The sequence below is a fragment of the Atheta coriaria genome, unplaced genomic scaffold (genome assembly GCF_025399875.1).
Source record: "Atheta coriaria isolate IRGN ID8LTWV9N9 unplaced genomic scaffold, Caltech_Dcor_3.1 hic_scaffold_3_pilon, whole genome shotgun sequence".
Lineage (NCBI taxonomy): Eukaryota > Metazoa > Arthropoda > Insecta > Coleoptera > Staphylinidae > Dalotia > Dalotia coriaria.
In genome coordinates, this window is record NW_027045445.1 from 10,213,817 (window position 1) to 10,238,789 (window position 24,973).

General features: G+C 40.2%; 3 protein-coding genes and 1 long non-coding RNA gene across 5 annotated transcripts in view; 1 reads left to right on the forward strand and 3 right to left on the reverse strand.

Moving 5' to 3' along the window:
• Positions 1 to 15,255, reverse strand: part of dtn (transmembrane protein 132C dtn) — a 28,607-nt gene extending 13,352 nt beyond the window's left edge. For both annotated transcript variants that reach the window (XM_065317969.1, XM_065317968.1), the window contains exon 1: positions 14,794 to 15,255. In XM_065317969.1, coding sequence (XP_065174041.1) covers positions 14,794 to 14,845 — 52 coding nt within the window. In that variant the 5' untranslated portion in view covers positions 14,846 to 15,255. The remainder of the gene's footprint in view (positions 1 to 14,793) is intronic.
• Positions 15,256 to 18,362: 3,107 nt separating this feature from the next.
• LOC135803785 (phospholipase A1-like) lies at positions 18,363 to 19,355 on the reverse strand. Its single transcript, XM_065317479.1, has 4 exons — positions 19,244 to 19,355; positions 18,981 to 19,172; positions 18,747 to 18,915; positions 18,363 to 18,589 (listed from the first exon to the last, which is right to left on the reverse strand). Exons 1-4 carry the CDS (start codon positions 19,353 to 19,355, stop codon positions 18,526 to 18,528), a joined length of 537 nt encoding a protein of 178 aa, XP_065173551.1. The 3' UTR covers positions 18,363 to 18,525.
• Positions 19,356 to 20,528: 1,173 nt separating this feature from the next.
• LOC135804201 (phospholipase A1-like) lies at positions 20,529 to 22,396 on the reverse strand. The gene is made up of 7 exons (XM_065317990.1): positions 22,281 to 22,396; positions 22,116 to 22,224; positions 21,913 to 22,061; positions 21,513 to 21,758; positions 21,196 to 21,387; positions 20,935 to 21,103; positions 20,529 to 20,877 (listed from the first exon to the last, which is right to left on the reverse strand). Exons 1-7 carry the CDS (start codon positions 22,333 to 22,335, stop codon positions 20,802 to 20,804), a joined length of 996 nt encoding a protein of 331 aa, XP_065174062.1. The 5' UTR covers positions 22,336 to 22,396; the 3' UTR covers positions 20,529 to 20,801.
• A 1,440-nt stretch (positions 22,397 to 23,836) lies between these two features.
• LOC135789383 (uncharacterized) lies at positions 23,837 to 24,195 on the forward strand. The gene is made up of 3 exons (XR_010547538.1): positions 23,837 to 23,884; positions 23,997 to 24,048; positions 24,161 to 24,195. It is a non-coding gene; the product is annotated as an uncharacterized lncRNA (long non-coding RNA).
• The last annotated feature ends 778 nt before the right edge of the window (positions 24,196 to 24,973 follow it).

Consider the following 24,973-nt stretch of genomic DNA (forward strand, 5'->3'; position numbering starts at 1 on the left):
AAATATATTTTTTAATGTTTCAAATTTTAAAACGTTAATGTATACTAGGGTACAATAATCGAGTTGATTTGTGTTGAAAGTAAGCGGCGCACGTCTACAATTCCTAACTTACCCAGATGTATACAATATCTTTGCTTCAAGAAGTACAGAAAAACACAAAAATATGTCTCCGGATGTGTAAACAAAGACAAAATTTTCATAAAACTTTCAAAAAGTCAAAAAGGTCATGATATTCGGTTACTGACTTGTTATTTTGAATATACAAAAGAAATATTTCACAGATGGTCATATATTGGATTTCATATATTGGACCTTTTCCCATTTTTCTAATAACAACTTCATAAAAAAAAGTAACGAGACCAATAACGAGACCAAAAACGAGACTCGGACTGTGGTATCGGTATCGCCGAGAAATTGATAAAACACGTCTCGTCTCGGTATCGTCTCGCTTTTCCGAGACGAGACCGAGACGATACGAGAAAAGTCTCGGTATCGCGTGAAGCCCTAATCGGCGCGTCGTCATAATACGAACGTGCAGAGCAAACAGGATGAAAATGAAGAAACAGGAGTCTGTGGAACCCTTTAAATGCGCGCCCGCCAAACAAACAAACAAACAACACGCCGAGGGAACAACTGACAAACAATGGCCCGCGAGGAGTCTTTACACTCTCGCAAGTCACATGCGTACATTAATGGCGTACCTTCACTTGTTCGTTGCTCAGTGGTTTTGTAACAAATGAATGGCGGCAGCGGCGGGGACCGTCGATAACGCGTTTCATTCAATACTAACCTCATTTATTATTGAGAGTGTAAAGAGACGCGACACGTGCACGCTCTTAGGGCTTAATCGATCGTAAAACGCTGCCGGTTTTATTTTTATCGAGAATTAATTACGTCAATGACGAATTTAACTGAGTGCACTTTTCGTAAACATTCCATTAGCGCGCGCGCGCGCATGCGTATGAAATGTCAAGTGTTTTCTTTCTTCACGACACGAACGTAAACGAAACACGTATTACATTTTGAGGTTATGTCGTGTCGCCGGCTTTTTACTATGCAAGTAAGTACTTAAAGTATCTTCTTGCTTTCTGTGTATTTTTTCGTCTTTGTGGCGTTTTTCGGAAATTCGCTTCGCTTAATAAATGCGCGGTGGTGGTAAAACGTTGTAAAATGCAAAAAGCCGCCTTGACATTCACTTCCATCTTCACCCTCGCGCTGCTGAATTTCGTTTTATTTTTTTATATTTTTGCGCCTCAAGGCGCTGGTGTTGAGTTCAATTCGACGCTGGCTTAGCGCGCCCCCCGGCTTAGAAGCGCCATATTTTGGTATTAGATATGCGCGGTGCGTGCGGCCCACATTTCGTGTTTTTTTACAAGTTTACACACAGTTCACACGCAGCATTCCCCGCAGAGGATGTTGATGTTGAGTCTCGCGCGACACAGGACGATTCTGACGATGATTGAAGACTGAATGTTGAACGCGCTTACAGGCGAAAACGTTGTGAATATTTCCCACAGATTTGCGACGACGGCTGCCTGTCTGTTCAACACTCAACCAACATAACCTCAACACTCTCTCATACATTCGTTTATCTCGGTAAAGCTCAAGAAGCTCGAAGAAGAAAGGAACGAAATCTCATAACCCGGTGTGCCGACGCAATCCGTTTATGTACGATTGTAAAAATGGAAATAAAGAAATTGTAAAATTCTGCGCATAAAACATCCACACAGTTTACTGCTGTACTCCTAGACAACACGCAACCCAATATACAGAATGGTGTATACGTGATTGCATACGATTCCACCCGAATAACCTTCAACGTATGCTCTCGCGAATTATCGATTGGGGTGAGCGTCGCGAAATTGTCTAATGACGACTGCCACGATTTAATAACTCTGCAGACCGAGCGCAAACAAACCAGACTAGACGATTAGCGGTTGGTGCGTTGCTATGACTGCACATTGCACCAGTCTACATCTAGTTGAAATTCCGTCGTCTGCCACAAACAACTGAATTAAGAATACTGCACTACGATAACCTAACCTCTAAAATGTTAATGTAAGTGAATGAATGATCCTGTAGCACATACATGAAGAGTGCACTTACTTAGTTCATACTTCATATTTCTAAGTGCCAGGCGAGATGAGCTTTATGTTTGTTTACAGTTTGTCATGTGAGATATGCTGGCATGTGATGGGATGCGTCAAAGCATCTCAAAGGCCTGACGACTTCATGATGATGAGACTTTTACACATATGTTCCACGAGAGCTTTTTAGCTGTGTGAAAATGTGTAACTACATACAACTTAATTTTAATTTAATCACCACACAAAAAATTATTTCCTTTTTTTTGGGGTTTAGGTGTGTAAAAATAGCTACTAAACGAAAATAACCTCAAAATGAGTGTTGTTTGTTTTTGTTTACAAGTATACGCATAGCATAGCATAGCGTAGCATGAAAATTAGGAATTTCTCCCCGAAGACTTTATTAAGATATTAAATTATGTAAAGCACTCGCGTCGACGACATGCTCTGTTTCCTTCGGCCCCCAGCCAAGGATGTCAGGACAATATATCCTCGAGGTGCGAGCATTTAATGAAGATATTTTCATTAGTGCGAGTGCGGGCGCCATTATAAACATAATGTTGTAACGCATCGCGCATGCAATTTTATTACGAGTTTTAAGTTCCTTTAATGGCCTTAAACACGTTGGGTGAGTGTGCTGAGTGTGGGGGATAATTCATGAATATAACTTATGGCCGATGTAGGTACGAAGTTTAAGGAAATTTATGTTATTTTATTATTGAAGTTTTTTGGTGCGGATGGTGGATGTTTCAAAGTCTTTATTATTCATTGGCCCCCTAAGTCCTGGGCTCCCGGTTTGCGTTCTTTATCGACGTGCTCCTCTTGTTCGTGCCGGCTCGTGAATTATAATTCGAGAGGGTAATATCGTAAAAATCATTTTACTTATAGCCCTCTCTACATTCTAACTCGTATAATAAATGCGAATGTGTTTGTTACGCTTTCACGCTTAAACTGCTGAATTAATTTTGATAAATTTTGGTACAGAGGTACTTTTGACTTAGAAGAAACAAATAGGCTACTTTTTGTCCCAAAGGTATAACCTAAAAGGTGTAAAATAAAAGATTAAAGTTGTTATGGAGATTTAATCATAGTTATAGTTGTATAATTCGCATCTAGATGGCGTTATTAGCATTTCTCACATTTTTAAATTTAAATTTAGAATTTTATTGCGACTTCGAGCCGGTAGTGATTATAAAAATGTAATTCGCTTCTACTCTCTTGTTCTAGACATAGTATGGGTCAATTCTATCAATAAGATTAGCAATTTTATTTAAAAGAAATAAATTATATAAAGAATTTCTAATAATGCACTTCAGCGCGCCATCTCGGATTCAACTATTTAACTATAACTACAATTGAATCTCAATGCCAACTTTTATCTTATAGAAAAACGCTGTCTGTAGGGTTTTCCCGGCAATTATTCGAATTTTTCTCGCCGTAAAAACCATCCTTGGACTTTAACAAACATTTAAAAAAAGAATTGGCCATATTGGCCTAGGCGTTGTTGTGTTATGCGCTTACCAACAGATTTTGCCAATAAAATGTCCACGAAACATGAAAATAATTGCTTAGCCTACTTTTATCAAAATCTACACGAAAAAAACTTGTATAAATTGTTTATGTGTGAAAATGTGTCGATATATTTATCGTGTTAAAATTGCCAGAGCGAAACTCGTCAATGTCATTATATAGTTTTTGTTCGCGCTTTGGTTGGCCGGCTTTCAGCTCATCTCATGGACATAATTCGTCAGGGATCGGTTTCCAACTGCCCATTCCACGGATGCGTTTTTCACCATCCCCGAGAGTTCGAGGGGCGCCAAGTCAGTCGAGAAAGATCGATATCGCGAGTCGAGTCGAGTCGCCTCGTTTTACATCCGACTGTGTGAGGCGTTTGCAGTGTGCACAAGCATACACCGATATTACTGTTCCGCTTGAGCCGCGCTTAGACGAGACCTAGACATTCCTCCCAACAGAGGGTTTGATGGTAAAGGGCCACTTACGACCGAGTACGCATCACATCGGAATTAGGATATGGATATCTGAATACTCCCGGATATTTCGTGCTTGTTTGAGCACAGAGATAAATTACCCCTTACCCGCCCGGCTCTGCTCGTTCACGTGAGGGTTATTATAACCAACCCGACGACCCGGCCACTAAGAAGAATGAGTTTCGCTGAAATCTCGCCCAAATCCGTAATATTACATTATCAAACACCACGAATGGTCCAAATGTCCATCCCTGACCACCATAATGACCCATCGCACCCTCTCCAATGGTGTGGGGAAGTGTGTGCGGAGGGGTAGTACACACTCCGCTCCTCGACCGCCGCCGGTGTCAATTTGTAAACGCGTGCCGCGATGCGGGAAACAACTAAACCGAGTATAATTAGATCATCCGCAGCGGCACGTGAAAACACTTGTTGTTTATTATGTGTGTGCGCCAGCACTGCAGTCCCCAATATACGGAGTATATTCGGTGTAAGAGAAAGAGAGGGGTAATTTGCTCCAACTTGAAGCACCTTCATTCCGAAGTGAAGCACACATTCTTTGTGTGAAAACAATTCTATTTGACTTTGCCTGGAGGAACGCGTCGCGGAACACAATGCGCTTCCTTCCGCGAGTTGCGAGCAGTGCTTACACGCGTCGGAGATGTACCACAAAGGGAATTGTGAAGGATGTGTATGTGTTATGCTTCTCTCGAGGAAAGAAACACTACCAGCTTCCGGGGACTGCAGCAATTATAATCTTTCATTTTCTATGTTTTCGAAACATTAAATTTTCATATTAGAAAAAGTTAAAAAGTTGATATTTGTATTTATTTGAAGAGAAAAATAGTTCAAAATTGAATTTTAATAATCTACTAGCTTTTGCCCGCGACTTCGTCCCGGTAGTGTTAAGTAAAAATGTAATTCGTTTTTAGTCTCTTGTTCTAGACATAGTAGGGGAAGGTAGCATAATTTGGACCAGCGCCTAAGTTGGACCACCACGATATCCGCGGACTGTTGAAGTTTATGCAAAAATTGACTGGCCCCTTGTTTTACTCGTATTTATAAACAATTAATGCAACTATTTGGGTTAAAACTTGCCGCGTGCTTTCGTCGTGACAACAACTTCGTGTATCATTGATTATCAAATCTATTATAACGACGTAAGTGCAAGAGCTGTCAAGCCGTTAAAACGTTAGTTTCACCGATTATTATTTTATCATCAGAAAGCTTCTTTATTTATCTATAATTTATAGTATTAATTTTGAGAGGTTATGTTATATTAAGATTGTCGTTGACAATTAAATAAAAATTCTTCAAGTTGCCGAAGTTGGACCGAAGACAGGCACCGGGGTTTTAACAGGGAAAACGTATATCATTTTTTCGACCTCCTAGAAAAGCTTGTGGACGAGCACAAATCTTCGAAATGATCCACTGTATGAAATGCCGCACTTTGGTTTATACAAAATGTGCTTGTGTTACTGCTAAAACTAAAATTTACTATTGTGTTAATTGCCGTTAAAAAAGCATGGTCCAATTTAGGAAACCGCGCGGTCCTATTTAGGAAACCGGTTTCTTAATTTGGACCAAAAACACAATTTTTTTAAACTGAAATTTGATGGGTATAAATATAATTTTTACTTAAACCAAAAATATCATTTTGTTGGTAAGCCTTGTGAGTTACTTTTCCGCTACTTAATTTTTATTGACAGTTTATATGTGGCTCTATAAATCAAAAAATATAAAAATGGTCCAAATATGGCTACTCTCCCCTATGTGTCAATTATATCAATAAGATTTGCAATTTTATTTTAAAGAAATTAATTATACAAGGAATAGCTAATAATGCACTTCAGCGCGCCATCTCGGATTCAACTATTTAACTATAACTATGATTGAATCTCAATGCCAACTTTTATTCTATAGAAAAAGGCTGTCATTAGGGTTTTCCCGGCAATTATTCGAATTTTTCTCGCCGTAAAAACCATCCTTGGATTTCAACGAACACTTTAAAAAAAGAATTGACCAAATTGGTCTAGGCGTTGTTGAGTTATGCGCTTACCAACAAATTTTGCGATTCATTTTTATATTATAGATATTTAGTATTTCGATATAAAATTAAGTCAGGTTAGTTAGAGCATGTATAACTCAAGAACAGCTGGACAAATTTTGATGATCAATGATTTTTTGGATTAATCTCCACCCCGACTAGCAGAATAACTAAGAAAATATCTAAAATGTTGTCTTAAAGGGTGTTAAATAAGGGATGAAAGTTGGTGTAGAGATTCAATCATATTTATAGTTACATAATTGAATTCTAGATGGCATTAAAGTGTATTATTAACAATTCACATTACTTTAAAATAAAATTGCGAATTTTATTGATAAAATCGACAAATACTAAATCCTGAACAAGAAAATAAAAACTAATTACATTTTCTCTTCTCTGTATTAATTCCAATCCAAAATTGAATGACATAAGGTTTTGATTGAGAAACCTCCCAAATACGAAACAAACAACCCTCGAAAATCACAATGCACACAATGATGTAATATGAATCACAACCAACCAATTAGAATAGTCAAAACGTAGAGATACGCGACATACGCGAGTTGGATTAGTCAGATGCTTCATCTGCACACGCGGCACTCGGAATGCGGAGACGCCATCATCTCCCAAGCGTGTGGGATTAAAACCGTATGCAGTAAGTACGCTGGCTGTGCTTTCTGAGTGTACGTGCGCGCACATCCTTACACCGCGAGCGAGCAGCGTGATTAACATTAAACTCTCCGGTTCATCTGGAGCCGAACTAACGAGTCCCACAAGTCGTATACACACTTACAAAAGGTGCGCTTTGTGGCAGAGGAAGAAACTGAGAAGATGTGTGCATATGCATGTTACATATTGTAAAATGAGCAAACAGAAACCCAGCCACGCGCGCGTAGGTTGCAGCGCGCAGAGTTGATGCACTTTTCACATTCAACGATAAATAATTGACTCTTTCACTCGAAGGGAGCAGTAGTGTAGTTCTATATAGTTCTCTTCCTGACTGAAGTGAAACCTCGCGAGGTCTTGCCTCGAATGAGCATTTCACGAGTGCTTGTTGTGCATTTAGCGGTCGTTGCGTTCGGTTATAGGTAATAAAGTGCCGGTGCTCTTCGGTGCCCGCGTTGTTTCTGGTCAAAGTGGGGCCCCGGAGTCGGAGAGCAAACAATAAAGGAAATAACGCGCCCATTTATCAGACAACTAACAACTAACAACGCTTCGACATGCGAGGATACTTGATTTATATGAGCTTTTACTTTGACATTTAGACTTCAAAGCGTACAATTTACAAAAATTTTATTAACGTCACCCCTCGGTATTTAAAGCAAAAAGTCATTATTTCAGATAATGTGTCATCTGCGCTCCCCCATGAAGAAATTCTAGGTTATGTCATGTTCCGCACCCACATGTCGCCGTCCAGTTAGCCAACCAAACAGAAAAAAAAACGAAGACGAAAGAGGAAGGAAACGAAATTGATTAAAGTAGTGAATTGATATATGGCGCACACAAAGGGTAGGAATTGTAGAGAAGAGGGTCTCGTCGCCAAACAACCCCTATTGTGTGCATGCGGTGTGAGGTCACCTCTTCTTTTTACTATCGAGTGTGACGTCGTAGTGATCGCAGCCAACACCCGAAACGCATCAATACGTATACGAATGCTAAACAAAGTATGCCGCAATTGAGCTTGAGCGTGCCGGAATAACAAACAGCGAGTCGTCAAAGCTAATAAAGTCGGATTTGAACGTATGTGTCTCTCCAAATAGGCGGTGTCGATAAAAGCTCCTTTGTTCTTTTATCTATCACTGCATAAAACCAATGTCACGATCTCCACTACTACGCGAAGACTTGAATTGAATATCAAACGCAACAATTTTATTATGGTGTGTTTATTGCATTGATTACTAATAATGAATGATGTGTTGCCTATATCACGCATGACTTGTCATGCGGCTAACTGAAGCAGAAAACGTGCTCGCTAGACGACGCGCGCGCACACAGGAAGCATCCGCCGGAAGTGCAACCATATGCGGCGCGGTGCATTGATTAAATCACGATGATGAACGCAAAAAATATATATAGTCACTCGCCGCACGTACTATAAACTACAAATTTGCATCGTTTTGACCGAAGTTAGTTAGTGCACTTGGCCGCCAGAGTAATAACCCACGGCATGAATATTCAAATTGCTTTTCACGCTCACGTGCATTCTCCACCCTCGGAACGTATTTTCCGTGTCACATGTAATTCTATATATATATAAAAAATTATATTTTAGTTTTCAGTTAACTGCAGCGTGACACGAGGATTTCACCCGTTTTAGTGTTTTTGAGGTTATGTGAACATAATTCAATTTAATTTGCTTCAGTCACAAAGCGCACTTAAAAGCGCTATGATATGTTGGCTTTGGAGGCTTTAGAAGCTTTATGCGAGCGCATGAAATTCATTCAATTTTTTTTATTGACTAAACACCCTCTGATGTATCCGTTGAGGGTGTATGGGGTGCGCGTGGTACATAAATAAATTGGATATTGATGTGTTTGAGTTTTGTAATCCGTGTGTTGCGCCGGCCGTTTGCGCATTGTCATCCTCGCAAATCCTTCGGGATTAACGTCTTTGTGCCTATCTAATGTTATCATCCCTTTAGGCCCTTGCGCACGACAAATAACGTTCGCGCACATGTTGTGCAAGAGTTTAAAATGAGCAAACGAGGGCACAAAGCGTGACGAAAATGACTCAACCCTTAAATTATCAATGTGATGGGGGGAATCGAGGCGCAAATTATAAGCGATAGCGCCTAATTAAATTGCAGTGGTGCTGCGCGGTGTGGGTAAATGACGCGAAGGGCGACCGGAGTGAAATTCGATTTCGATGATTGGACGATTTTATTCGGCCGTTAATGAGCGTTTGCGCTCCCGAAATTGCGAATAACCGCGCGCGGTGGAGAGAGTGAGTTTGATATTCCATCAAATGGTGAAGGGCCACACCCGAACGAACGCAAACAGATCGCGTTTCCGTGTGCAATTCGCACTGCGCGCCAAAAAGGACCCGACAGTAACCGAACGGAAAAGCTTTCAATTAATTTGCGCATACGAACGTCAGACCGGTATGCGTATTTTATTTTCGAACGCGTAAACAATTTTCACACCCAGGGCATTTATCTCCGACTGCCTTCTCTTATCAAATGTAGCCGCTACGCACCGCCAGCTATCTCGCAATGCCCGGCTGGACCCATTTATAACCTCCAAATGTTTATGGATTAGCAACCCAGCGAACACGGCACCGCAACAACAAAACAAAAGGTTTCGCTGCGGATGCAAATGTAGCGTTGGCGCGTACGGCGTGAAATTTCCATATGGAAAATGTTTTTCCGGCGCCGGACAGTTTTCCGGCACGTAATTTAAATTTACGTGCGGTCAGCGAGGTTTACCGGTGAAGAAATCCGGATTTAAACTAGCATAACCTCAGATAACCTAAAAACTTTCGACGTAAATCAAAGTCTCATAATGCATATTAACCTTTATGAGGCTATAAATTAATCCCGGGCATACTACTATCAGGTAGGTTACATGTTCCATATTCAGAGCAAGTTGTTACTTAGAACGGTGTCATCAGCGAATTGGGTACAATTAACTGCGAACTACGGGACGCTCATTATTAGCAAATCAAATAACGTCCTACTTTATATTAATCTTATATTTATCTAATAAACACGGTATGTTATGTTACGCTCTTTATTATTTTATCATTTATATTATAAAAATGAATCGTAAAATTTGTTGGTAAGCGCATAACTCAACAACGCCTAGACCAAGTGGACTAATTCTTTTTTTAAATGTTCGTTAACGTCCAAAGATGGTTTTTACGGCAAGAAAAATTCGAATAGGATTCGAATTCGATGGGATAAAAGTTGGCATTGAGATTCAATCATAGTTATAGTTAAATAGTTAAATTCGAGATGGCGCGCTGAAGTGCATTATTAGCAATTCTTTATATAATTAATTTCTTTAAAATAAAATTGGGAATCTTATTGATAGAATTGACACATACTATGTCTAGAATAAAGGAGTAAAAACGAATTACATTTTTATTAAACACTACAGGGACGAAGTCGCGGGTAAAAGCTAGTTTTCAATAAAAATGCACAAAACTACTTTCAAAAAACTGAAATTTTTTCGAAAATATTGATTGCACAGATTTTAAAGAAATATTGGCTTCAAATAACCTCCAAAACTTTAAAAATCCCTAGAAAAATAAAAAATACATAGGTGGCGCTGGTATAGCTTCGATGCGCGCCTCAAAAATCCCAAAATTAAATCCAGTTAATAATTAACAAAATTTCTCGACTATCAACTCAACGAAAAAATTATTACTTTGCATGTTGGAATGCACCTCTCGATGAGAACTTACTTAAACTCTGCTTAAACAGCACGCGTGTTATGTTTACATAATTTTGTCGAAAACACAAGTTGCATAATGATGATCATACATAACTGTCACAATGTCATAGACCTACAAACACCGTCTGCATCTTTTTTATTTGTTTACACCCACACCGGGTTCATTGTAAACTAAACATGTTCCGTGTACTCGCCATGATGGAATTCGTCGGACTGCATTCCAGCGGTGCCAGTAGCAAGAAAATATTGCACGAAACGCATTTATATTTTTATATAACAAACGATTCTTTATCGTCGCTCGTAAAACTCTTTACGTTTCAGTTCTATTTAGATCTGATGCACGGCCGCCAGCGCAACATGCAATAGTGTAATGGACTTTATACATCACACACCGCAACAGCCCGTCGACCCACCCCCGCGGAGACTGTAGTTTCTCATGCAATAATGCACCAGCGGCGGCGAGATTCGTGTTTCAGAAGCGACTTTTCCATGAAACAAGTTTGGGGAAAAATTCTCATGTCGGAGAGAAGAAATGACAGCCGGTGTGTGGTCTACGTGCGCGTATTTCCAATTTATATATACTTTTATATCAAACCGTTTCGCGTAAAAGTTAAAAACATGATGAAGATTGACTTGATAATTACGAAAAATAAAATGGTGGAAAATTGTATGCCAAGATGGTGTTTAGTGTCGTAATCTCATCACAAGTTTGTTGTGAAAGTACGTCGTGGGGTTGTTTTTCTTATTTTTCCATCGTGCGAGGTATGAAGTTCGGAAAGTTGCACGGTTAAGCTGTTACGCGAAACGAAACTGCGACGTGCAACCAGAGAAGAGCGCAGGAGTTGCTTCTGCTACACACGACGAATGCGAAATTGCATTAAGGAACGTTAAGGATTATTAAAAACTTTTGCGCAAAAGAACAAGCTTTTTACACGTCTTTTGTTTTCTAAGCAAACAAAATGGCCGCGTGTGCTAACCTCAAATATTTCACAAATGAATTTAGATGTTTGGCTTCAACAGTTCGTGGGCAAAACATCAACTAACCGCATTGCCCACAAACAATTGCGCTTTTTGCCTACAACACACACACATGCTTTCAGAGCTTTTGTCTTAACCCTATTCGCGGGGCCAATTTCGAACACTTTGAAGCGCTGCCAAAACATTTCTTCATCGTACCACTACATTCATAGAGGAAACAATGATTCCATCTACTGAATGATGCAGGAATTAGCATTAAAATAGATTTGGGGCTTTGATTGTTATTTTCGTACGCAGCCTGTATTATTACCACATGAGAAGGCGGTGCACTGTGTGCTTTTTGGCAAAGGCACCTTCATTAGGCTCGACCTAAAAAACGCGCCACCGGAAGTCTTGCGTTTTATGCTAATAAAATCGTGAATTCGCATTCCTGCGATGTGTTGGGCGTGTTTGAGCGAAAGGCCGCGCGAACAAAAAGCGTCATTACTCATTTCATGGGTGGGAGGCCTAGCGAAAGGGTTGAAAAAGCTTTTGGGTTGATGGCGACCGTCTGCGGTTTTGATTCCACAACAAATCAACAATCAAGTTAATTTTAAGGTTAAAATTTACTAACCTAACCTTAAATATACACTACCCATCAAAATTCTTTTCTTTTACTATACGAGTAGTGCAGTGGTGAAACATGCATTCAGACATGTGTCAAGTAGTGTAACAGTTGACAGACGTGCACTCCCGAATATTTTATTCGAGATTGCGATCCGTTTAACGTTCTCCTTCGGCTTCCACCGAATATATCCCAGTCGGATCTACGACTGCTTGATTCCACTGATTCGCATAAGTAGCAGGCAGTAGCACACAGACAGTTTTCGCGTGTACTATATATATTTTCCGGCTTCGCGACGCGGTGTATCGCGAGTAAGCTGCCTCTCCGTGCCCCGCGGGCAAAGACGAAGCTTATGCATACATAATATAAATTTTTATCGATGCGTTTCGAGTGGCACTCGCTGGTTCTTTTCGTTGCTTGCTGCTGAACCGACCAAGAGTATGTATGTATGTGTTGTACGCGTAATCTGAAATCGATAGTCGACCTGGCGGCTCGTTGAACCGCGACTTGCGTCCTCACCGAAAAAAAGCGCACACAAATATTGTCGATTGTGAATTGGAAGAAGGCGTAAAACCAAAAAGTGGTTTTTGGCGATTAGGATGAAATTCGTTTGATGGGGTCAAGAAAACCACAGCCACTGAACGTCGGAAGTCAAAGGAGGCATTAAATTCAAGACGCATTGAAGCGGATGAAGCGCGTTTGGAAAAATATGGCAGTGCGCTTTTGTTCTACGCTAATTGCCTTTCACCAAGCCGCGCACCATTCTAATTTCCTAACGAACCAAGCAAACGAGTTTTCTACTTTTTGTAGCTCTGGCGCCTTGTGTGATCGAAACGAAGAAAATGTATATTAACTGCTGAGAATGCAATGAAATCCAAAGAAAAACTAGAAAAGTTTAGTGTGATTTTCCGCTGTGGTCCGTGTGGAGGCCAGCGGTGAAATTTTACGATGACACGACGCAGATTTTAGTGCACTTGAAGCTCTTATCTGTTTAGTTATTTATTCAAAACCCTCACGTCTGCACTGCGCGAGTTGTTATCAAAGTGCAAAACGACTCAAAATGGAAATGAGCCAAGAATATTTTTTCATTAAAATTACGCTGAAAGAAAATTCACCACGACATCTCTATCTGAATCTTGACTTTAACGTCGCTGGATTTTGTACTATTTGTATTTAAATAGAAAACTCGGCTCTAAAAGCATGTCAATAGCAATGATATTACACTTTTCGTGCGGCGGGTTTTTGCGGGTGGCAATATAACTTTTAGCATTCGAGGGAGAGCAAAAAATCGCGCACAATACACACACGAAAGCCACTATATCGCTTTTCTTGATAGCGTTTGGGCCGACAACGAAGTCTTTCGTTTTCGAGTTTTTTCCTTTAGCTCAGAGAGGATATTTCTCTGACTGGTAGCGGTTTTTTTTCTCTACACGGGCTGCCAGCAGGCGCGTCTTTAATGTGAATTTATAGCGAAGGACGAATGTGTGCCCCGCCGGCTCAAAGGAAACCCTCTCAATTTACCTTATATTGCTTTGTGCCAAACGTCCGAAGACTTTTCCAGAAAGCCAAAGACTAAAGAGCCCAAATACTATAAACCAAATCATTCGCTTCGGGAAAGAAAAAAATAAGCAGACAATGTCACCGATGATGAGTCATGTGCAGTTGACTTTGTCAATTGGGGGACTAAATTATAACGTCGCAGTACTCCCCCACGCTGTGTTTGTGTCCCAAGAAATGGGAATCTGTGGCGAGGGCAAAAGGTAAATTGAGTTTACAACTTGATGGATTACTTTAAAACGTAATTTTCTTGCAAAGTCATGCTGTTCAATTTCGTGCACGCGACAACACCATGTTAAACGCATCAAAACCTTTTTTTATTTTTTTTTTATTTTGGTGTTGTTACAAACCAGCCGAGGGAAAAGAATGAAAAGTTTACATTTTACACTTTATGTAGCTTTTTGGTGATGATATGCAGAAATCTGCTCATGCTTAGTTTTGTGGATTTTAAAAGCGTTTGAAGCTTTTGTTTATTTTCGCATCGGTTTAGCACACAGTGTTTACGCTACGCGTTGTAAACTTTGTAATAGTTACATGGGAAATTTTCTATTTTCGTACGTGTACCGAAATTCTTTTGTGCGTGAGGGTTATGGGCTTTGCAGAGAGGGCTATTATTATCGAGTTTTTGGGGATTTAACGGCACAGGCGTAGATATTCCCTGTGCTTTTGTGCGGAATTGTACGGAATGGCATATGGTGCGTTTGGCGATGCAACCAAACGACCTTCAATGATGCCCTCCGACTCGTCTGGATATCCGGATGATATTGATAGTTTTTATTTGGAAATTTTTATGCGCGTCAAGCTGCTTTGTCATGCGCAGTGCGTCACCACGTGAGTGACTTGAGTGCGTTTCGCACGGGTAAAAATCTACCCAAACAAGTGCGGCATTGTTACTCGTCGTCGAGTGTAACTGTGTGCGTGTGGAGTGGAAACGAACAGATAAGAGACAAGCCACCAGGCAAGAGAGTACACTCAACGTCGAGGCAAGGTGTTTTTTCTACCTTTCGACATTCCCAACGACGACAAGTTTTCGAGCGCCCATCGGCAATTAATAGTAACACAAATTTGTTGACGCAGCACGCATCATTTGTTGTGATTGCTGCGATTATCGATTATAACACATTAAATTCTAGGTACTTACCCAAATAAAAAAATATCCAGAAAGTCAAGTGGTGAATAGTCGTCGTCCCCATCACCGAAAACGGACGACAAAGTCGGCACACGTTTTTTTTTTTTGTGATTTAAACAGTAATCTTTTGAATTCGCGCAAATGTGTTCACTCCATAGCGCCTGCCCTTCGTGGGCCTAGCTCTCTCTCGTTGTGGTCGTCGCACTGTGGTGTTGTTCACATAATTATGCGCGGCGGCGAAGAACGCGAGCTCGCGGACTGCGGACACGATCACCGCCCGAGCGTGCAGCTGCAACTGCGCTGCACAAGTCAGCGGCGAGTGCAACCTCTCTCTCCAGTCTCGGCGCTCGCCGTTGCGCGCCTCAGTGCAAAGTGGTGCATCGGCAGCGGCAGCGGGACGACATGTGGATACACACTGGTGGATAGGCGGCACGCGAGATCGTCTCTCGCGCCGAACAGTCGGCAGAGTATTGACCGGGGAAGAGGACCGAAACCGTCTTGCGCCTTGCGCTGTAGGAGCGCGCGCGCGGGCGAGATACACACAGTCGCTGTGGGTTGGTGTGTGCGTACGTGCGTACAAGTACGACGCGAGCGCGCGCTCTCCCCCGCACGACGCCAACCCCTTGAACGCGGCGCCCCGGCAGCCACTACATACACTCCAAAAACCAGCCCGACACGTTCCGGCACATCCAATCATTCAAACCATCTTGCTCATACACCGAACATTGTTTTTCTAGACCACTTTAAATTGAACATTATTGGTTATTGAATATCGAGTTAGTAGTTTTTTGAGTTTTTATTTTAAAAACGCGAAAAAATAATATTTAAGGTTAAAAGTATAATAATACCGCTTGTAATTTAAAGATGGCGTTGGTATTTGCATAGAATGTAAACATAACCAACAAACTTGAAAATTAAAAGCGTTTGTCCAAATAACACCAATAAAAGTCCGATTGATGTAATGTTTGGGTTATAAAAATGATTTTTGTGTTTATGTCGCCATTTTGTTGCTCTTTTTACTCCACGTTTTATCATTAAAAAAAACTCTGATCGAATAAACGCCATAAGCGCCTCAACGCGTGAAAATATAATAAAAAGGGCTTTAGCATGTTAACGGTCGTTGGAGGCCGAGCCGTATCGTTATCGTTATTATCACAGCATATACGAGCACAATTTCGCGTTTTGATCGCGGCCAACGCAACGCATCATCGCCATTCTTTCCACCGACACTCCAACCACCGACAAACTATCATCATATCATAAAAGCAACTTTCATAAAAACGTCACGTTTAATCGAAAAAAACAAGCCGCTCTTTGAAACTTATTCGTTTTAATCATACGGCGATTATTTTAGGTTATGATTTTTTAAGATTATAACCTATATTCACATATAAGAGTATTGGGGTTATGTGTGTTGATGTGTGAGTGTTGGGAATCGAGGATCATTTACCAAAAGCGAGTTGTAAGTTAAAACGAAAAACGCGGACGGCGGCGAGGGTGTCGCACATCTTAGAAAATGATTAATGACAGCGCCGCCGGCTTAGTGACAAATAGTACGCGGAGTAATAACCGGCGCGCGTTTTATACTCCGACGGTATATTATCATGGAAATGTACGCCGCTCGATGCCGCATTTAATTTCGGCTGTGGGCCCATGTCGAAAACCTGACCTAAGCCCGCGACGCCACATTAATCACAAGTATCAGTTCGAAATTGATCCAAAATCTAAATTTAATGCCAACTATATCACATGTATCCACACAAACAGTTTAGAACAACTCTAAAACCCAAAAGTTTAAAATAATGTTTTGTTTAGTTTAGAAATACAGGGTTGAATTAAATTAATAAAAGGGGATATATTAAATGCACTTTAGTTTAAATACAACCCACTTGAACGGCAGCACTTTAGTTTTCATACTTTGCACTAAGAAATTCATACTATGCACTATAGATTGTATAACTTATATTTTAATACAATGAACTTATATATTCAGGTTTAAGCTTAAATTTGCTTTGAATCAACTTTTTAAATTGAAACTTTATAATTTTGTTACACAAATCTTATGGTAATGTAATGTAAGGGGTGTTACGAGGTTACGACAAAGTTAAATTTAAAAATAGGTGTATTGTATATTGCATATAAAAAATATCGTAAAATACAATGTAAAAAATATAAAAATATAAAACTCTTGGAAATATGAAAAAACCTAAAAACAAATATTAAAAAATTCTAAATAGGAACTATTATAATTATTTCACTGAATGAGTAGAGCTTTCTTCGCCTTGGAGGGCCTTCCTCGTTTACGTTTTTGGCCGAGAGGTATATTCAGGACTTCTAGGGGCACCTTCACCTTCCGAAGTCTGATTAACATACCTAAACTATGTTTGCATGCATATTTTTTCAAATAAACTGGGCAAAGATTTTAACTTGAGAATGAGAACTTCGAAAAAACTTCGGTGGAATTTGTGGTTGTGATTCAAGACGCACTGACCACTCTCCGTTTTTTTTATTCCAACTACCACCCCAAAAGTGTAGATAAAAGTTGTAGGAGGAGGATAAACGTGCCACGAACCACGTGCATCGCAGATGTGAAAAAAATGAAGCGCAATAAACAATATCCCAAAAAAGCTATTTTACAACCTGAATGAATTGAATTATATTACTATATTATAAGTTAAGGGTGTTGGGGCTAGATCCATTTCTCAGACTTGCGGAATGCGCAAGCGCACGTTCAAAGTTTGGAGCATGATCGTGCTTCTCCGCGTGCACACGACTGAACGAAACTATATAGCATACAGGGCAAGTCGCATGATTTGTAATAAGAAAAATTTAGCAATGCAAAGTTTGGAAGCTTAGTTATTTGATTAGTGGGTTGGGGCGAGGGGGTGGTCGGGGGGTTTGGGGTGGGGGTGGTGGTTAGGTAGGCTACCTTGTCTGGTAATATTTGTGGGGCACACGTAAAACACTAGCGTAACATCCTGTATATAACCTTGAAAAAGTTATGCGCTGGTTGCATACTTTGCAAGTTTTATAAGTGCGAAGTATTGATTTCATAGTGGAAAGCACTTTATTCAAGTGGAATCCATTTTTCAAAGTGCAAATATTTATTTTTAAGTTCAGTTCTGCATTTTTAAGTGCAAACATTTATTATAAGTGCATTTAATGTATTTACAAGTTAAATATCGAAAAAATAAAGTTCGTTTAATTACATGCCTTAATAAAATATTTATATTTTGTGATAAGTGTCAAAATAATAAAAAAAAGAAGAAAATTTTGTTTTGTGTTGAAGTTTGTACAGATAACTATGTAAAGCTTTTGCAAGCTTTTGCGATTGGAAACTAGAGGGCCATACAATGCAAAAAGCTTCATTTCGGAATCAAAACTTTTACTTTGCAGACCTTTCTATTACGTTTTATACGAATGTACGTCATAGACGTATCAAAAATAAAAGTACTATCTGTTTTTTTGCATGGGCAATTCACTATATAATTAATTACATACAATAAATAGGTATACTATGAGGTAGACACAAAAGAATTGTTACACTTTTACTTGACGTTAACCTACTTGTGCTAGGCGCTCTCCTCTCTTCGCATTGCTGACCGCGTCTTGGGACGACACTGACCTTAACATCGAAAATTAATTTCACGATCATCTGCCACTCCGCAGCGCCGATAGCGGTACATTCTTTCGTTTCGGATATCACAAATTGTCTCCATTATGCCGATGATCATGCCTCCATTACTACGAGTTGTTGAACGGACACTCATCGTGGTAACCGGTATCCACGCAATAGGAACCTTTGGCGCTGAAAACAACGAATAGTTTTTAGCGTGTTATCTCTGAATGTGAGGACTGTGGAGCGACCACTGGGAGTTGGCGGGTATTGAGTGTGATAGCGTCTAATAATAAATAGTTTTGTAGATAGTAGATTAGTGCCCGGTGGAGAGCTGTGCTGTGCATACCTAATGGGCGTATCAACGCCCATGGGAATTGCCTTGCCGGGCACGATGCCCCAGCTGGAGTTGTTCTTCGGGCAGGCGGCCGAGCAAGGTCGTCCCATGTGAGTACTCTTGCCGGATACCGTCGACGCGAAGAAACACACCGCTTGGTTGTGGCTACACCGGGCGATGCCTAAACCACACAAATTCATAAAACATAACCTCACATAACCTAGATTCATTATATTGCACACGTACGGAAATTATGTCCTCTGCAACCAGGTTGAATCATCCCTCCATTGAGACAGAAATCAACAGTGCCTCTTTGGTTGACTTCTCCGAGACGTCCTGCGTTTGTGTGGATAACTTGCACTTGATATGCGTCGTCATGAGTCAACCGGGTGTCATCGTTTGCATATTGGGCTACTAATGGTCTAGCCGGGTCCAAAGCTTAATCAAAAATAATCGCAATAAAACTTTACTTCTATTTTAACTAAATTACTGTTATTATAGGTACTAACCTACGATGCGATATTGTTTAATATCCAAATGATTACTAATCATCCCACAGATGTGTGCCCCAAGGGAATGTCCAACGCAAGTGGTTTTCTTCGCCAATCCACCGTGGTCCATTATATATGCATAGAATTGTGCTGTGCATTTAGAAACTAATCGAGTGTTGGATAAAGATGAGACGTAGCATGGAAACTGCGTTAATGGCTTCCAATCCACCGTAAAGACATTGTAATCTTTTCTTGATAAATACGCTTAAAATTAATTCAATGAATTTTTTAATATTTTAATATTTAATAGTTTAGTTGTTACCATCTCGAAGAATGGTCATAGGACTTTTACTTTCCGTTCCATTGTAACCGTGGACAATGAGGACATTGTTTCGCTTCCGGTTCCAACCGGAATAGTCCAACGCGTGTTTATTACGAACATCTATCCGCATGCGTTGTTTACCACCTTCACTACAATCAATTTCTTAAAATAAAGTTTTATTATGTTTCGGAGACTTACGGTGTGTATAAATAAAATCGTATTTCATTATCGGGACACTCGGTGGTTTTCTTCAAGAAGCACTTCCAATATCTCCAATCAAACATATTCAATCCGGCGTTCACCTCACCTGCGCACAAGCATTGCTTCTTTTTAAAAGGAATTCTTGACGTTAACATTGATTGATCTTACCGATGATACAGCACAGGACAACCAACGCAACCACACAAAATATAACATGTTTCTGCTTCATTTTCAAACTTTTAAATTATGCCGATTAACTGATTGGGATTGATCGGAGTGTGGTACGAAAACTAAACGCTTGCAATCATTTTTGTTCGTTTTTGCTGCTTCGGCTTCGAGCGTTTCTTGACGACTGTTGATACATTTTGGAGATCGTACCAGCGTACGTTTTGGGCGCTGACATATAAACCGACTTTTTCTAAAGTCCCAAAGTAGAACAATATTTTCGGTGAGCGTTTCGCATCGGCAGGTGCGATCATCGTAAATTAATTTTAATTACGCACACGTGCTTGTTGATAGGAAAAATTAATATTTGTGTATGCTAATTTTATATTAAAAATATGTTAACTAATGTTATGCGTCAAATTATGATTAAATAGCGGGATTATTAAACTGGTTAATGATAATTTAGTGCTAATTTTCTGATGAGATTCTTCCGTTGAATTAAACCGTAAAGTTTTGGTGTGCGTAGCGCCATCTACTTAAAACTTGAGGTACTGCAAAAACTAGTGAAAGACAGGGTCTGCTTAAAATGTCAAATATTTACAGTATTTGATTGGATTTAAAGGTTTAACTAAATTTTATTATTGTAAGATTGTATTTAATATACATTATAATATTAAATAATGTTAAATATTAATTTTTACTTATTTTTAAATTCAAATAAATACTAAAATATTATAGTCCCGACGTTGTAAATCAATAATCAGACTTACAGCGCCTCCTAGTGGCAACTAGTCGAATCAACATTTTAAAACCCAGCTGCGATGAGCGCTCGTTAATTCTACATAAGTCTTAACGATTTACTAGTTTTTCTCGTCTTGCTCGTCGTAATTAATTTTTGTCAAATGGACACTCATTGTGTCTGGTGGTAGCAACGCCGGTGTCGACGCAAAAAGTACCCTTCGCACTGAAAACAAAGCGAAAATCTCAAAAGCCAAGTGATAATGAGCCGCATTGTGATTACCTCAAAGGCGTGTTAATTCCCATAGGAATAGCTTTCCCGGGCTTCATGCCCCAGTTCTTGCTCTGTTTGGGACAAACGGAGGAGCACGGCCGGCCCATGTGCGTGTGGGTGCCCCGCACGGTCGCAGCGTAGAAGCAGACGCTCTGAAAGTGGCTGCATCGCGAGATACCTGAAATAGTTCCCGACCGTTAGCGTTTGCTACTACCGAAAGCCTCGTCCTTTTGATAAATAATAGAACAAGACACAGGTCGCAGGACTTACGCAGCCAGTGGCCTTTACATCCCGGCTGTGAGTTACCACCGTTGACGCAGAAGTCCACGTGTCCCCGCTGGTGTGCCTCGCCGAGGAAACCAGCATTCGTGTGGATGACTTGCACCTGAAAAGCGTCCTCGGGACTGAGACGGGTCACATGCGAGGCGTACTCGTTAATCAGCGGGCGTGCGGGATCCAATCCTTGAATTTGACGGTTATTAGTTTTCGCATAAAGATTGCCCAGCGATTGCTGCGCTCCATTAGGTTTCATGCATTGAGATGCGCAATACTCATGTGAAATTCGGAAGTAATGCTCGGGCTCTTACCTACGATGCGATGCTGCTTGACGTCGAGGTGATTACTTATGATGCCGCAAATGTGCGCGCCGAGCGAGTGGCCCACGCAGGTCGTCTTCCTTGCCGCACCGCCATGGTCCATGATATACGCGTAAAACTGCGCCGTGCACTTGCCCACCAGGCGGGTATTCGACAGCGACGAGAGGTAGCACGGGAATTGCGTCAGCGGCTTCCAATCGACCGTGAAGACGTTATAATCGTCGCGCGTCAGGAAGGCTTGAAAGAGATTTAAATTTCACGCCGGAGCGCACGTATTCCCACATGAGCGATAACTCAATCAGAAAATTTTACGCAAAACCACACCGATTCAAGAAGGGAAGAACGTGGAAGCTTTTCTCAGCATCCAAATTAAACTGCTTTCCATTCTTACCGTCTCTAAGGATCGTAATGGGACTCTTGTTCTCGGTACCGTTGAAGCCGTGGATGATGATGACGTTGTTTTTCGTCCGATTCCAGCCGGCGATGTTGAGCGCCAAGGGATTCCGAACATCAATGCGTTTCCGGCGCGTTCCCGACTCGCTGATTTACATAACTGCACTTAATTACATCCCGCTTGACGTCTGTGATACTTACTGCGAATACAGATAGAAACGAATGTCGTTATCGGGACAATCAGTTGATTTCTTCAGAAAGCACTTCCAATATTTCCAATCGAACATGTTCATCCCAGCGTTCACATTGTCTGCGATCGTAACAAACAACATCAGCAAGGTCTTCATTACCCAGCCACTCACTCACCAGTAATGAAGCATATCCCGGCGAGGAGCACGCAAGCGGCGATAAGTTTGTGCATCGAGGTGAGTAATTGATAACCGCAAATAAACGAACGGCGGATAGAATGTTTCGCAGGCGGATAACTTCGATGGACTAACGTCGATTAACGCGCGGAAGATGCATTACCGCATTACGTTTACGGTTATGGCGTTCTATGTGCATCATGGTCGCTCGCTGACATGATAACCGACTTTTATCAAGTAAGTAAGTAGTACGAAGTTGGTTTTCGCAATAAAACAACATCTATCTTTAAAAACTTTCAAAGTCTTTGCATCGTGTTTTATTGATACGATAAAGAAGACAACACCTTGTTAGAAATAGGATGATTTCTTCAGCTATGCGCGTAATAATTTAACTAGCGTTGAGTCGCTGGTGCTGCTCTTCCGTTAGTTATGACTTTACTTAGAAAACTCGTAATGAATCGCATCATCTTGCGCCTCGCCCGTGCCTGGAAAACTCCGCTATTATTACTACTATATTATTGCGGTGTTTTTTTTGCTTGCTTGCTTGCTTGCCTGCACGTAGAATAAATGTCCGCCGGGCTTGCAAGCGCGATGCGCGGTGCGACGTGAAGATCCGGTTAGTTGTTCGCCCCGCAGGATGCTCGCAACGCAGCCTAACAACGATAACATTATTTTACGTAATTAAGAAACTTTCGGTCATTAACGCCCACACAGAGCACGCGGGATACACTGTGTGTATCGCAGTTTTAGGTTGGAGGCGCATCCCGACATCCCTAAAAGCCAATGCAGAGCTGAGCTAAGTAACTGGAACTAGACGCACGTACATAAACTCAATGATAAAGTATTTCGAGTGCCGGGATGAGTGGCGGAAATCTTCAGACCCATAGAGCCCTCCAGCCAAATGATCATAGAGGTTTCAACCATATTGTGAGGGTTGGAGATATACCTATTTATATAAATACAATAGTATTAGAATCTGTGACTGCCAGACTACCGTAGGTATATCGTATTTTCCTATTTTCAGTTTGAATTTTAGCCGGCGCATTTAGATATCGTGCTAAATTCTGAAAAGGTTCAATATTTTTAAAACCATGTGAAACTTGTCAACTGCTTGAAATGCCCAAGGTAAGTATTTATTTTTCCAAAATAACTTCTGTGATTATCTCACAAATATACCCCCAAAATTTCATTTTTATGTTCGATGGACTAATTTTTGCAGGTTTTTGGGATTTTGCACCTGAGTCTGACATCGTAGAAGGACCATTCTTGCATCAGATTGTAAGTATTTAATTTCTTTATCATTTATCCGAATATCTTTTGTGATTATCTCACAAATTAACCCCCAAAATTGCATTTTTATGTTCGAAGGACTAATTTTTGCAGATTTTAGGGATTTTTCACCTGAGTCTGACATCGTAAAAGGACCATTTACGCATCAGATTGTAAGTATTTAATTTCATCATCATTTTCCTAAATAACTTTTGTGATTTTCTCACAAATTGACCCCCAATATTACATTTTTATGTTCGAAGGACTATTTTTGCTGGTTTTATGGATTTTGCACCTGAGCCTGACATCGTAGAAGGACCATTGTTGCATCAGATTGTAAGTATTTAATTTCTTTATCATTTACCTGAATAACTTTTGTTATTATCTCACGAATGAACCCCGAAAATTGCATTTTTATGTTCAAAGGTCTAATTTTTGCTGGTTTTAGGGATTTTTCACCTGAGTCTGACATCGTAGAAGGACAATTTTTGCATCAGATTGTAAGTATTAAATTTCTTTATCAGTTATCTCAATAACTTTTGTGATTATCTCACAAATTAACCCCCAAAATTGCAATTTTATTTTCGAAGGACTAATTTTTGCTGGTTTTAGAGATTTTTCACCTGAGTCTGACATCGTAGAAGGACAATTTTTAAATCAGATTGTAAGTATTTAATTTCTTTATCATTTTCCTAAATAACTTTTGTGATTATCTCACAAATTAACCCGCAAAATTGAATTTTTATGTTCGAAGGACTATTTTTTGCTGGTTTTAGGGATTTTGCTCCTGAACCTCACATCATAGAAGGACCATTCTTGCATCAGATTGTAGGTATTTAATTTCTTTATCGTTCTTTATCTTTATCGTTAGTTCATCACTAATTTTTGTGATTAGCTCATGAATTAGTGACACAAATTGCATTTTTGTGTTGTAAACGACTACTTTTTGCTTGTTTTAGATGTTCTGCACCCGAAGTCGACATCGTAGCAGAACCATTCTTGCATCAGATTGTAAGTAATTAATTTCTTTATCATTTTCATACATAACTTTTATGAATAACTTATGAATTAGCAAGAAAAATTTACATTTTGTGTTTCGATGCACTGATTTTGCTGGGGTTTAGCACATGAACGCGTCATCCGCGTAATATCAGCGAGGTCCCTAAAGATGTAAAATTTAATTCATCATGGCGTTATATTCTAATGTTGTAGGAGATGTACCTGTAGAACGTGTATTGTTGGATAAATTGTACGTTTCGTACGTTGTTCCGTCGATAACTTGTAACTGTTTGTTTACATTTAGTCATTTTGAATAGTTTTTGGATTATATATAACATGGATTGTGTTTTATTAATTTTCGTTCAAGTGAGTGAGATAGAAATACCAGGATGAGGTGATAGCAGGTGGGTTAGAATAAGAGAGCAA